At 66.6% G+C, this 11,939-nt stretch overlaps 1 protein-coding gene across 2 annotated transcripts; it reads right to left on the bottom strand.

The window, feature by feature from the left end:
* Window positions 1-417: 417 nt before the first annotated feature.
* NPTX1 (neuronal pentraxin 1) lies at window positions 418-9,929 on the bottom strand. 2 transcript variants are annotated; one of them, XM_070059964.2, is made up of 5 exons: window positions 9,283-9,929; window positions 8,850-9,054; window positions 6,759-7,003; window positions 5,950-6,129; window positions 418-5,392 (listed from the first exon to the last, which is right to left on the bottom strand). In XM_070059964.2, exons 1-5 carry the CDS (start codon window positions 9,736-9,738, stop codon window positions 5,171-5,173), a joined length of 1,308 nt encoding a protein of 435 aa, XP_069916065.1. In that variant the 5' UTR covers window positions 9,739-9,929; the 3' UTR covers window positions 418-5,170. The 2 variants fall into 2 exon arrangements, with proteins under 2 accessions (XP_069916065.1, XP_069916064.1); XM_070059963.2 differs by having other exon boundaries at window positions 8,850-9,057; window positions 9,283-9,918.
* Window positions 9,930-11,939: the final 2,010 nt, after the last annotated feature.

Raw genomic sequence — 11,939 nt, 5'->3', positions numbered from 1 at the left:
CCTGGTGGTTTTGTCCCTCGGAGGGAGCAGCTTGAAGCTCTCTGTTCTCCGAGCCAGGCTCAGTTCAGGGCCCACACGGCTGTCCACTCCCAGGACAGGCCAGGAGGCAGGGGAAGGGCCCATCTGTGGGGCTGGGAGGACACACAGGGCTGCTGGGGAACAAGTCCAGGCCGCCCGAACCAGGACAGAAGGGGCTGTGGGGGAGGGGGCGGGGAGCCCGGACCTGCGCAATCACTCTGCCTTTCTGGCCTTGGTGTCAGCTGTCCGGGGCCATGGGGAGCCCTCCAACTCCGTGCCCCAGGGTCACCAGACGGCTGTGCAAGGTGTGTGTGTGCCCCGCCCCCCGCAGGTGGGGGTCCCCTGTGAGCTAGGCAGGGAGAACACCTCGTGTTCTAGAAAGAGACATCGCGAGGAGGCCACGTCTTTCTTCACTCTTTACTGTGTAAAAATAAACTCAACAATTCATGTCATTTCAGCAAGAAAAAAAAAAAAAAGCAAGAAGACCAGTAGAAATAGTGCATTTCCAGAATTGCTGATGGGAGGTGGCAGGTCCCACGGCTTTCACCCATTTGGTACCCAAAAGGCTGCAGATCACATGAAGAATGCACAGCTTTGGTTAGCAGATGGAAGGGAGGGACAGTGGACTGTGACAACATCAGCGGTAGGGGCTCGCAGTTGGTTTTGGCAAATAAGACAATGTGGGACTCTAAGTATTGGGCTGTTTCTCCCTTCCACAAACGCACATCAGTCCGCGGAGCAGCCACGCGCTTCCCGACGCCACCAGGTCTCTCGGCCGGGCCTCCCAGAGGCGAACCACTGCTTCCAGCCACGCCCTGGCTGCTGCCAGACACCCGGGGCTCCGTCCTCTGGACGCCGGCAGCGGCACACAACCCGGGCACGGCCCGCTTCTGCCGCACATGGACCCGCATTCAGAGCCGCGCCTGCTCCACGTAAGAAGCCTGCGCCAGGACCGGGCCCGCCCCCGGGGCGGCGGTGAGCCCCACGCCAGCCCCGCTCCCCCGCTCTGCCCCCGAGACACCCCCTCGGTCCCAGGTCCCAGGGCTGGTGACAGAGTGATCTTTGCAGTCTTAGAAAATAAACCGGGAATCGACAAAAGGAAGAGAGAAGCATACAAAAATGGATCTTTCGTCCAAAATACGTGCTTTCGGGCCTACATTTTGGCGGAGCCTGGAGGGGTTTCTGAGGGCGATAAGGGTTGAGCTAATTTATAGGTTTGTCCTTTTCTTTCATAAAAATACTCTTGTTTGGTAATAAACTGTTTTCTTCTGCAGTAAGAGAAATAACACTGTGTTATCAAAAGCGAGAAGGCTCGCGATCCCAGTGGGGTGCCCCCCCAGGCACCGGAGCCGGACGCCAGCGAGAGCAGGCGGGGGCCTCGACAGTGTGTCTGTCGCTTCGTGGTTTACAAAATGGCTTACCTGAGAGGCGCGTGTTGTTCAGTGCAAGAGGGCACGTGTGTCAGATTACAGAGCAGGTGCAGGCTACGTGGACTGGGTCGTGGCTGTGTCTGCCTTCTTGGGCCAGCCAGGTGCCAGGTGTGTACACAGTGAGGGAGTCGCGGGCTGGGGCGCTGGATGCCGGCGGCGGCCGCGGGCGCCCAGACATCAGCTGGGGGGGGTGCTCTGTCCCTCTCGTCAGGGCAGAGGATGGCTTGTGGTCCTGAACAGCCGGCTCCCACCTCGCCACTCTGGGTGGGCGGGCTGGGGCCGGGAGGGGGGCTGGTGGGAGGTGCTGGCAGGAGAGCGCCCGGCACAGCGGGCTCGGGGCCTCGCCGGGACAGCTCCAAGATGGCTGAAGTGAGGGTGGGGCTCCCTGGTCTCTAGAGACCTTCCGAGCTCTCTCGCTCGCTCTTAACCTACACGGGGAAAAATGCTTCTTGGTGTGGTGGGGGCGGGGAGGGGAGAGGGGCCTTGACCCCTCTCTGGACCTCCCCCGGGCACCCTGGGCCTGCTCACCTAGCCGTTTCGGCAGCTACATGGGTGGTCACGGAACACGGGGCGGCACTCGGCACACAACACAGAACTGGAGAAGTCCATGCAGGCACGGGGACACACGTCGGACGGAGGGAGCGAGGAACACACCACCGAGGGACATGCAAACGGAGAAGACCCCTGCAGATCCAAGGGTGCCACCCCCCGCCGGGCGCCGAGGGAGCAGTCGGCAAGCAGCAGCCACTGGGGGACGGCACACCCTCTGCAGAGCGGTGGCCGGGGACCGTGCAGACACCCACGAGAACGGCGACACGGGACACGGGCACAGACACACACAGACGCACTGGTTTCCGACACGACGCAGACCTGCGCCGAGGGAGACAGGTGCCCCGGGAAGGAACAGAAGACGGGACACCTGCTCCTCCTCCGGCAGCGTCTGCAGCTGCAGCGGAGCCAGACGGCGCGGAACTTCTAGAAAGGCCTGTCCGCCTGTTGCCAACGAGAGCCTGCAGCTGGCGGCTGGGGTGCCCTCGGGACAGGCGACCAGTCCTGGGCACGGCCCTTGTGAGCGCTCTCGCTTTCACGCCAAGCACACGCACACACACGCACGCACACACGCACACACACCCCTTCCTCCCCTCCTCAAACGACTGCCGGAGGTGCTCACGCAGCTTTGTGGGGGAGGAACGTTGAAGGTTGTGGACACTGCGCGGGTCTCCCGTGTCATAGGCCGTGACGGGTCGAGCCTCTACAGGAACGAGCCCGGTGGGACGAGCGGTGGTTTCAGCCGCCCCTTCTTAGGGGCCTGAGCCAGCTCACGACGGGGTGCATGGGCAGGTCCCCGCCACCCACTGGCTGGACTCGGGTCTCGGTGGCCGGGGTGGGGAAGGCACGGTCCTGGGCCCGCACTGCCCTCAGATGCAACAGCAGGGTCGCTGGCCCAGCACAGGGGACGGGGGCCTGGGCCCTCAGCAGCTCCCCCCCACACGGGAAGGCACAGTCCCAGGGTAGCCAGAGAAAATCTAACACCAAAAAAGCTCTCTGCATCGAGGACCCCGGCTTCTTACACCCACCCCACGGGGCAGGGACGTCGCCGCGCCCCGCTTACACGCGGAGGCAGGCGGCTGCGCCCGGAGCTCCAAGTCGGCAGATACAGCCTGCTCGCCGACCCCGAGACTCCCGGAGCCACAGAGAGGAGGAAGTGACACGCTTGACTGGGAAAGAACTCCCCCAGCCACACTCACTCACAAGCAGTCACTCGCTCACGGCACACGCAGACACTGTCACAGATGCTCACACTCAGATACACACACACGGGCACACTCACAGGTACACACCTCACACTCAGATGTAGACACACACAGAGGCAGACACACGGGCACACTCACAGGTACACACCTCACACTCAGATGTAGACACACACACAGGCAGACACACGGGCACACTCACAGGTACACACCTCACACTCAGATGTAGACACACACACAGACACACGGGCACACTCACAGGTACACACCTCACACTCAGATGTAGACACACACACAGGCAGACACACGGGCACACTCAGGTACACACCTCACACTCAGATGTAGACACACACACAGGCAGACACACGGGCACACTCACAGGTACACACCTCACACTCAGATGTAGACACACACACAGACACACGGGCACACTCACAGGTACACACCTCACACTCAGATGTAGACACACACACAGGCAGACACACGGGCACACTCACAGGTACACACCTCACACTCAGATGTAGACACACACACAGGCAGACACACGGGCACACTCACAGGTACACACCTCACACTCAGATGTAGACACACACACAGACACACGGGCACACTCACAGGTACACACCTCACACTCAGATGTAGACACACACACAGGCAGACACACGGGCACACTCAGGTACACACCTCACACTCAGATGTAGACACACACACAGGCAGACACACGGGCACACTCACAGGTACACACCTCACACTCAGATGTAGACACACACACAGACACACGGGCACACTCACAGGTACACACCTCACACTCAGATGTAGACACACACAGGCAGACACACGGGCACACTCACAGGTACACACCTCACACTCAGATGTAGACACACACACAGGCAGACACACGGGCACACTCACAGGTACACACCTCACACTCAGATGTAGACACACACAGGCAGACACACGGGCACACTCACAGGTACACACTCTCACTCAGATGTAGACACACTCAGACACACACACACAAGCACAGGCAGACACACGGGCACACTCAGGCAGACACAGATGCTCTTACTCAGACCTAGACACACTCAGATACACTCACACACATATTCACAGGCAGATACACACTCAGACACACAGGCAGATATAGACGCTCTCTCTCATAGACACACTCGCACACTCACAGGCAGACACAGGCAGACGCTCTCACTCAGTCGTGGACACACTTAGATACACTCACACACACACACAGGTATGCACAGGCAGACACACAGGCACACTCCCAGACAGACACAGACGCTCACACTCAGATACATCACACACAGGCAGACACACGGGCACGCTCACAGTCGTAGACACACTCAGATACATCACACACAGACACACAGGTATGCACAGGCAGACACATGGGCACACTCAGATACATCACACACACAGGCACACGGGCACGCTCACAGACTCACTCAGACGTAGACACACTCAGCTACACTCACACACACACAGGCAGACACACAGGCACGCTCAGACAGTCGTAGACACACTCTGATACATCACACGCACACACAGGCAGACACACGGGCACGCTCACACTCAGATGTAGACACACGCAGATGCACTCTCACACACAGGTATGTACAAGCAGACACAGGGCACACTCACACAGTCACACACACGCACACTCACGGGCACTCAGGCTGCACTCACAGCCCTCTCACCTACTGCTGCACTGTTCGCGACATCCACGCCGCGGCCACCCGCTCTCGCTGGGAAGCAGTGGGGGCCCCTGCGTGGGGAAGGGGCTTCCTTGGGGGCGGATGAGCCGGGACTGCTTCAGGTGTGTGGGGAGGACAGAACCAGGCTGTGTGTGTGTGCGTGTGCAGGGGCCATGGCCTTGACTCATTCCTGGGGGCAGGGGAGGAGAGACGGACAGGTCATCACTGCACAAGCAGGGGGCGCGGGCGCGGGCCGGGGCGGTCAGTTGATCTGGCGGCAGGCCTCGAACGTCCACTTGGTGGCTCCACCGTAGATCTCGATGTGGGACTCGGCCCAGGCGATCACGTTGCCGGGCAGGGCCTTGGTGCTGCAGGTGGCCAGGTTGTACACCTCCCCCGGGGTCAGCTTGCGGTCCCAGATGTTGAAATGGGCCAGCTCGCCCACAAACGCCTGTGTGGCGTCAAATCCACCGCCCAGAGTGTCCTTGGGAGGAAAGCAGATGGCGGGGCTGGAAGGGATCCGCTGGGGCCCTGGGGGCCTCCCGGGGCGCCCTTCCCCGCAGCCCGAGTCTCAGGGTCTCTGGGTCCCCCCGGTCGGGGGCTCTTCCTGTCCCTGGGTCTTCGGCTGTGTGTCCACCCCTCCCCCAGGGGTCGCAGGCTGGCCTGGATTGGGATCTTCTCCTTGCGGGGAGCCTGACCCCCTGCCCCTCGGCCCATGAGTGAGGGGCCCAGAGCTGTGGTCAGTCAGGGCGGGACCCCACTCAGGTGCCATTCTGCCAGCGACAGCTGCCCAGCAGCCAGAGGAGGCCTGGATTCTGTCCCTCAGCTCCCTCCCCGGTGCCCAAGGGGACGGAACCACTCCAGGGCCTGAATTATTTATCCTAAAAGCAGAATTGGCCCTCCCAGGCCAAAGGAGGAGTGGCTGTGCTGGGGAGAGGCTGAGACCAAAGCTCGCTCCTGCTCCAGCCGGCCCGGGCCCAAGCGCTGCACAACCTTCCAGGGGCCCCACTTCCCTCTCCCCCTCCCCACGCCCAGCCGCACCTGCTCCTGGCCCAGCACCAGCACGCCCTGCGGCTTGATGGGGTGGTAGGGTGCCAGGTTCTCGCCGCTGCCACCCTGGGTGCCGTCCTGGTAGGCCTCCCAGACGCCGTCCCGGGTGGTCCAGGTGATGCAGATGTGGTGCCACTTGCCGTCGTTGATCACGAAGGGCAGCTTGGCCACCTGGGCAGGAGGCGGGGACAGCTCAGGGCCAGCCCTCTCCACTAACAGCTGCCCCTCTTCCTCTCTGGACTGACGGTGGCCCACCCACGGCAGTCACCGAATTCCCCTGGCACCTGCCTTCCAGACCCTGCACCTGCACAGAGGCGAGAACGGAGCTTCCCATCTGCTGCCCAGCCCGGGTTTTAGCCATTCAGGACCCGCGCGGGGCGGGAGGCAGGAGGATTTGAAAGCTGGCAGCTAATCCAAGGCTACCGGGGTTGAGCCAGAGCCGAGTTCGCTAGAAGGAGGGTGTCCTTGGCTGCACCTGGCCTCCTTCCCAGAGCGGGGAGCTGTGTGGGCTACGTCTGGACGAGGGGAGAGCTCTGCACCCTCACTGCCCCTGAGGGCCCCAACCACAGCAGAGCCAAGCCAGGCCCGGGGCCAGTTGGTGGCGGAGGGGCCCAGGCCTCACGTCAGCAGGACGGAGAACGGCCCTGTGACCCACCCCCACCCAGGGGCTTCTGTCCCGGAAGGTCCTAGCTCTGCCTGTTCCGGAGCACAGGGGGTGCCGGCCCCCCTTGTGGCCCTGCCCCTCCCCCGTCCCGCCCAGCAGGAGCTCTCCCGGGGCCCGCGTGGTGTCCAGGTGGAACCTTGTCGTTGATGAGGATTTCCATGGGGTTGTTGCCCCACTCGATGAGCACCAGCTCGTTGGCCTGGCCAGGCACGGCGTAGGAGAAGGGCGTGCCCACCCCCGGGGCTGCGCTGGACTTGAGCCACATGCACACGGTGAAGGCGTACATCTCCGGCAGGCTCTTCTTCACCTTGGCGTACATGTAGTTGGTCCGCAGCGGGAACGTGAGCTGGAACTTGTCTCCGGGGCGGCTGTCTTTCTGACCTGCGGGGACAGGTGCACCTGACAACGTGCTTCCTGCTGCCCGAGTCCCTGCAGTCCCCGCCAGACCCTGGGACGCACCCGGGGCAGGCTCCGTCCTGTGGATGCACACGGAGTGACTCACAGAGGCCAGGCCACAGAGCCAGCAGGCCATGAAGCTGACCCAAGGTCTCCACACCCAGCTTGGGCTGGCTCTGCTCCCACATGGTGTGGTACCTTGGAGAGATGGGGGTGCAGCGCGGGGTGGGCTGTCAGCACCTGCACCTGGCCATGAGGTGGGCACCAGCAGAAATGGGGCCGGCCAGCCAGCGCACACCCTGTCCACCACCTCGGAAGGAAGGAGGCCAGGTCCTCTCGGAGCCGTCCCTCTGGGGGGCTGCCCTGGTTCTGGGATGTGGCGGGGCTCTCTACAGCCTCCCCAGGCGCTTCCTGGGTGCCTCTCTTAGATTCCCTCCCCGACGGCCAGGCCCCTTCCCCATCGGCCTGGACGGGCTGCAGCCCGGTCACTCACCTGCTTCCTGTTCATCCGTCAGGAGCAAGGGCTCCTCCCCCACCTCCTGCTCCTCCAGGGCCCCTGCCTGGAGCCCTGCAGCCGGGGCAGGGGACAGAGAAGCAGCCCCCTGCCTGGAGCCAGGCCCCAGAGAATCACCCCGCCCCAGGGCCCCAGGGGGGCACCTTGGAGCCAGAGCCCCGGAAGGCTTCAGGAGAACGCACACGTTCGGGGTGAGTGTGCGTCTCCTGGAAACCTGGGTCCTGGGCTGACAGCATCCCCTGGTGCTTGTCCAGCTTCCTGCCTGCCAGCCACCATCTCCAGAAACAAGGGACCCCCCCCCTCTTCTGTGCACTTTGGGTGGGGTGACTGATGCCAAGCAAAACACTCTCATCAGCAGTGGGCACTGAAACCAGGCCCGGAGCCCAGGAACACACAACCTGGCCGGTTCCTGGGTGTCCAGGAGGGACCAGTGCCCCTGGCTGTGACCCCCCCCCCTTCCTGAAAGTCAGGTGCTGGGGCGCAGAGCAGCGCCTGACGCCTGCGCTCAGCCCCTCCCCACTGCCCCCTGCAACTGGGGCCTGGGCAGGGGCAGCCCCTGACCCCTCCTTGCAGGTTTCGCTTTCCTGCATCTCCCCCACCCCGTTCCCGCTCCCCCTCCCTCCCAGGTCTCGGTCTCTCTCTCTCCCTTTCTCTCTCTCTCCCTCTCTCGATCCCTTTCCAGTTACATAACGCGCCTTAAGATGGCACTGTTGAAATCCGGCCGGCACATTTTGCGGTCCGAGCAGGGTCACGTGGCTCGGCTGCGAGCGAGGAGCGCCCCCCGCCCCCCTCCTTTTACAACCTCGTTTGATTCCTGCGACTTCGGGGCAGAGCCTTCCGAGCTCCGCGCCGCGCCCGGGCCCCGCGGCCAGAGCAGGCGGGCAGGAAGCGCGGGGGCGCGAGGCGCCAGGGCGGCCTCGGGCCACTCCGCGGGGAAGACCGCCGGGCGACAGCCCAGGAGCGCGCCGGGGGTGCTGGGGAGCGGGGACGAAGCCCTCTCCGCGGCCCCTCGGGCCAGGCCCCTCGGAGCCCTCCCCAGCGGCTCTCCGGTGCGGAGGGACGCGCGCCGGACGCGGGCTCCCTGACCCCAGGCGGGTCCGGGCGGCCACAGCGAGTGCGGAAAGTTACTATAAAGACGAAGCGTCTCAGCCCCGCGCAATCCAGACGCCGTGCGGGGTCGCCCTCACCGGCGGGGGGAGGCACCACGCAACGCCTTCCAGCGCCCGGCTTCCCTTCGGGGAGGACGTCCCCAGCGCAGCGGCCGGGCGCCCAGAGCCTGTGCAGGGTCCCGGGCGCGCGCGCGCAGGCAGCCCCTACCTTTCTCCAGCTCGCTGATGCGCTGGTGCAGCGCGCTCAGGGCGCTCTCGATCTTGACTCGCTCCTCCGTGTCGTTCTTGGGCGCCCCCCTGCCCTCTTCCAGGGCGTTCACGCGGGACAGCACCTGGCGCTCCAGGTCATCCATCTGGCTTTGCAGCAGATCGCGGAGGCTGTTGGCCTGGCTGGAGGAATTGAGGCGGCTGTACTGCTGCGGGCGCAAGGGCGGGGAAACCGGTTACGCGGGCAGCCGGGCCGTGCCCGGAGGCCCTCAGGGCGCCTGCGGGGGCGGCCCGGCCCCGAGCTCGCGCGAGGGGCCGCGCGCGGGGGCCCCGCAGGCTCTGGCAGCCGGGGCGAGGCGGGGCGGGGGTGGGGGGCGCCCCGCCGGGGCGGGAGTCGGGGCGGGGGCGGGCGGGGGTCGGCGCGGGGCGCGGACCTCGAGGTTCTCCAGGCGGGTTTTGAGCGACTGCAAAGTTTGCCCGAGTTGGCTGAGCGTCTCCGCGGCTGGCGTCCGGGACAGGTCGCCCATGGTGTTCTTGCCGGAGCCGGGCTGCTTGCGGCCGCCGGCCGCCCTGGCCTCGCCCGCGCCGGCGCCGGCGCCCGTGTCCAGCGTGCTCTGGCTCTCGCAGCGGCCCAGCTTGGTGGTCAGCTCGCGGATGGTCTCCTTCTGGCTCAGGATGGTCTCCTTCTGCCGCAGCACGGTCTCGCGGAGCTGCAGCACGCTGCTTCGCAGCTCCTCGGAGCCGCCGGTGGCCACGGACGCGGCGCACATGTCGGCGTCCACCGGCACCGAGGTGCAGATGAAGCGCGTCGGTCCGAAATCCTGGGCCCCGCTGCCCAGCAGGCAGAGGGCGAGCAGCGCACAGGTGCGCGCGGCACGGCCGGCCGGCATGGCTGCGGGCACTCCGGGCTGCGGGCCCGGCGCGGCGCGGCGCGGCTGGGGCTCGGCTGCGGCCGGGAGCGGCTGGGGCGGTCGCTCCGCTGGCGGCCCGCGCTCTGGGCGCCGCGCGATCCGCACCGCCGCGCTGTCCGACCCCGACTGCCGCCTGCGCTGCGGAGCCCGCGCCTTTTATGCCGCCGCGGGAGGGGCCTCGGCGCGGCCGACGTCAGCGGGGGAGGAATCCCGCTTTAATTGTCTGAGGCCCAGGCCCCCGGAGCGGCGGGGGTCGCACGCGATGGCGGCTGGGGCCTCCTGAGCCCGCCCCCTCCCGCCCCTCAGGTCGCTCCCGCGCTGTCGCCCCCCCCCCCGCCCCCGGCCCGCGCCGCTTCCCCGAAGGCTCTGAGCGCCCAGAGTTGGGGAGGAGAGGGAGTGGTCAAGGATGGCCACCTGCGAGGTTGTACCCGAAAGTCCGACGGGAGATGGCATTCGGCTGCACCGAGCGCCCCGCGGAGCCCGGGTCCCCAAGGACGCAAACTGTCCATGCCCGCGTGGCCGCTGCGCGCAGTGGGGCCTCGCGTCTCCGGCCCGTCCAGGGAAGGGTCGGCGGGGCAGCTCCACATTTCTCTGGGGTCTGTGGGGGATCGGGCCTTCCCGCGCCCACCCGCCCCTGGGGGCGCCGTGCCCGCGCTGTGCGGGAGGGGCGCGCTGCTTCTCGGAGGCCGCCCTGGCAGAGCGAGCCCTTCCTGTGGGCGGAGCGGGCTCGGTTCCGGGCAGACGCGGCCGCCGGTGCCCAACTGTCCCTTCGGGCCGGGCGGGGGCGGGGAGCCCGCGGCTCTCCCTGAGCCCGGCCCGCAGACCGAGGCGCGGGTGCACTCGGTCGGGGTTCGGTCCCCACCGAGGCCCAGCGCCGAGGGGCTCCCAGAGGCTGGCAGGCAGCGTCTCCGGAGCCCAGCGCATCACTCGCACACCCACACTCGCGCCTTTTTCCTGGACAGCGGTGGCGGTGCCGCGGGACTTGGCAGCCCGGAGACCAGCCCGAGAGGGGAGCCCGGACCGGGGCCAAAGCGGCTGCCCCGGGGGCATCGCGGTCGGAGCCGAAGGCGCCTCGGAAATGGGCCCGTCTTCCCTGTACGGAGACGGAAGCTGAGGCACTGAGACCCCAAAGTCGGGCTCAGGGAAGCAGAGCGCCCCCGGGCCACAGCTTGGGGGCCTGGGTCCAGCCGCCTTCTGGAGGTCGCGATGGGCCGGGTGGGGGGCGAGCGGTGGTCCTTACCCGGAGAGACACCCCCCCCCCCGCAGCTCCCGGGTGCAGGGACAGGCGTCTGCCGCGCGGTGGGAGGGAAACCGCGACCTTCCTCCCGCTCCGCTGCTTCCCGCCAACCCCTGCTCCCGGCACTCCGGCCGCCCGAGCTCCGGCTAGTCCTGGGTGGCTAGGCTGTGCGGGCCCTGCACGTCCCGCGAGCCCTTCGGTCGCCGCTTCCGGGCGCCAGAGGGACCCCGCAGCCCGCACGCGGCAGTCCTTGGCTCTGCGCGGGTGGGTTGCGGGTTCCCGCCCCCGCCCGCTCCGCTCGCGCCAGGCGCGCGCACTCTTGGCCCCAGGGGCCAGGGGCGCGCGGCAGCTCCTCCGGACTCGGGGACCCCTCCCCGCCCCAAGGCTTCGGCGACCCGGCCCTCCTCCCTCTCTCGTCCGGCCCGGACGGAGGCGGTTCCGGACCTGGCGCTAGAGAGACCATCCCAGCCGAGGGCGCGTGGATGCACCAGTTGCGCCAGGCCCTCCCGGGGATGCGGGAATCCTTAGCCAGGCCTCGGCACCTCGGCGCTTGGGCCAGGGGTAGCGGTCACCCCTCTGCAGAGGATGGGCGCCGTACGCGGGGCGGGGGGCCTCTGGGACGCGTTGAGCCGGGAGGGACCCCATCACCATCATCACAGTCAGGGCGCGGGAGGGAACCTGGCGGTCCGGTCTGCAGCTGCCGTGGTCCGCCAGGAGGCGCTGTGTGGGACACCTGCGGGCCGTGGTACTCTGCGGGGCCGCTCGCGCCGCAGGCCCCCTCCCCTTTGACCACCCCCCCCCCGCCGCCGCCGCCGTCGCCGCCGTCGCCGGCTGCAGATCTTTTTGAGGGCCCCGGGAGGGTGGGGAATCCACCCTGGGCCTGTAGGGGCCCCTGTGCCTCCCTAGTGCTTTGGAAGCCGAGGGGCCCACCCTGCCCGCAGCC

This window comes from Oryctolagus cuniculus, chromosome 17, assembly GCF_051225735.1.
Source record: "Oryctolagus cuniculus isolate XC-2025 breed Fujian yellow rabbit chromosome 17, ASM5122573v1, whole genome shotgun sequence".
Classification (NCBI taxonomy): Eukaryota; Metazoa; Chordata; class Mammalia; order Lagomorpha; family Leporidae; genus Oryctolagus; species Oryctolagus cuniculus.
The sequence above is the reverse complement of the archived record's forward strand: the minus strand, read 5'-3'. Positions and strand labels throughout refer to the sequence as shown.

Bases quoted from the DNA above. Each gene is read 5' to 3' on its own strand.
- NPTX1 (XM_070059963.2), bottom strand. From the start codon at position 9,738: ATGCCGGCCGGCCGTGCCGCGCGCACCTGTGCGCTGCTCGCCCTCTGC. The intron at 7,004-8,849 runs GTAGGGGCTGCC...CTGTCCCCGCAG, and splicing joins CATCAGCGAGCTGGAGAAAG to GTCAGAAAGACAGCCGCCCC. The intron at 6,130-6,758 runs GTTCCACCTGGA...CCTCCTGCCCAG, and splicing joins AAATCCTCATCAACGACAAG to GTGGCCAAGCTGCCCTTCGT.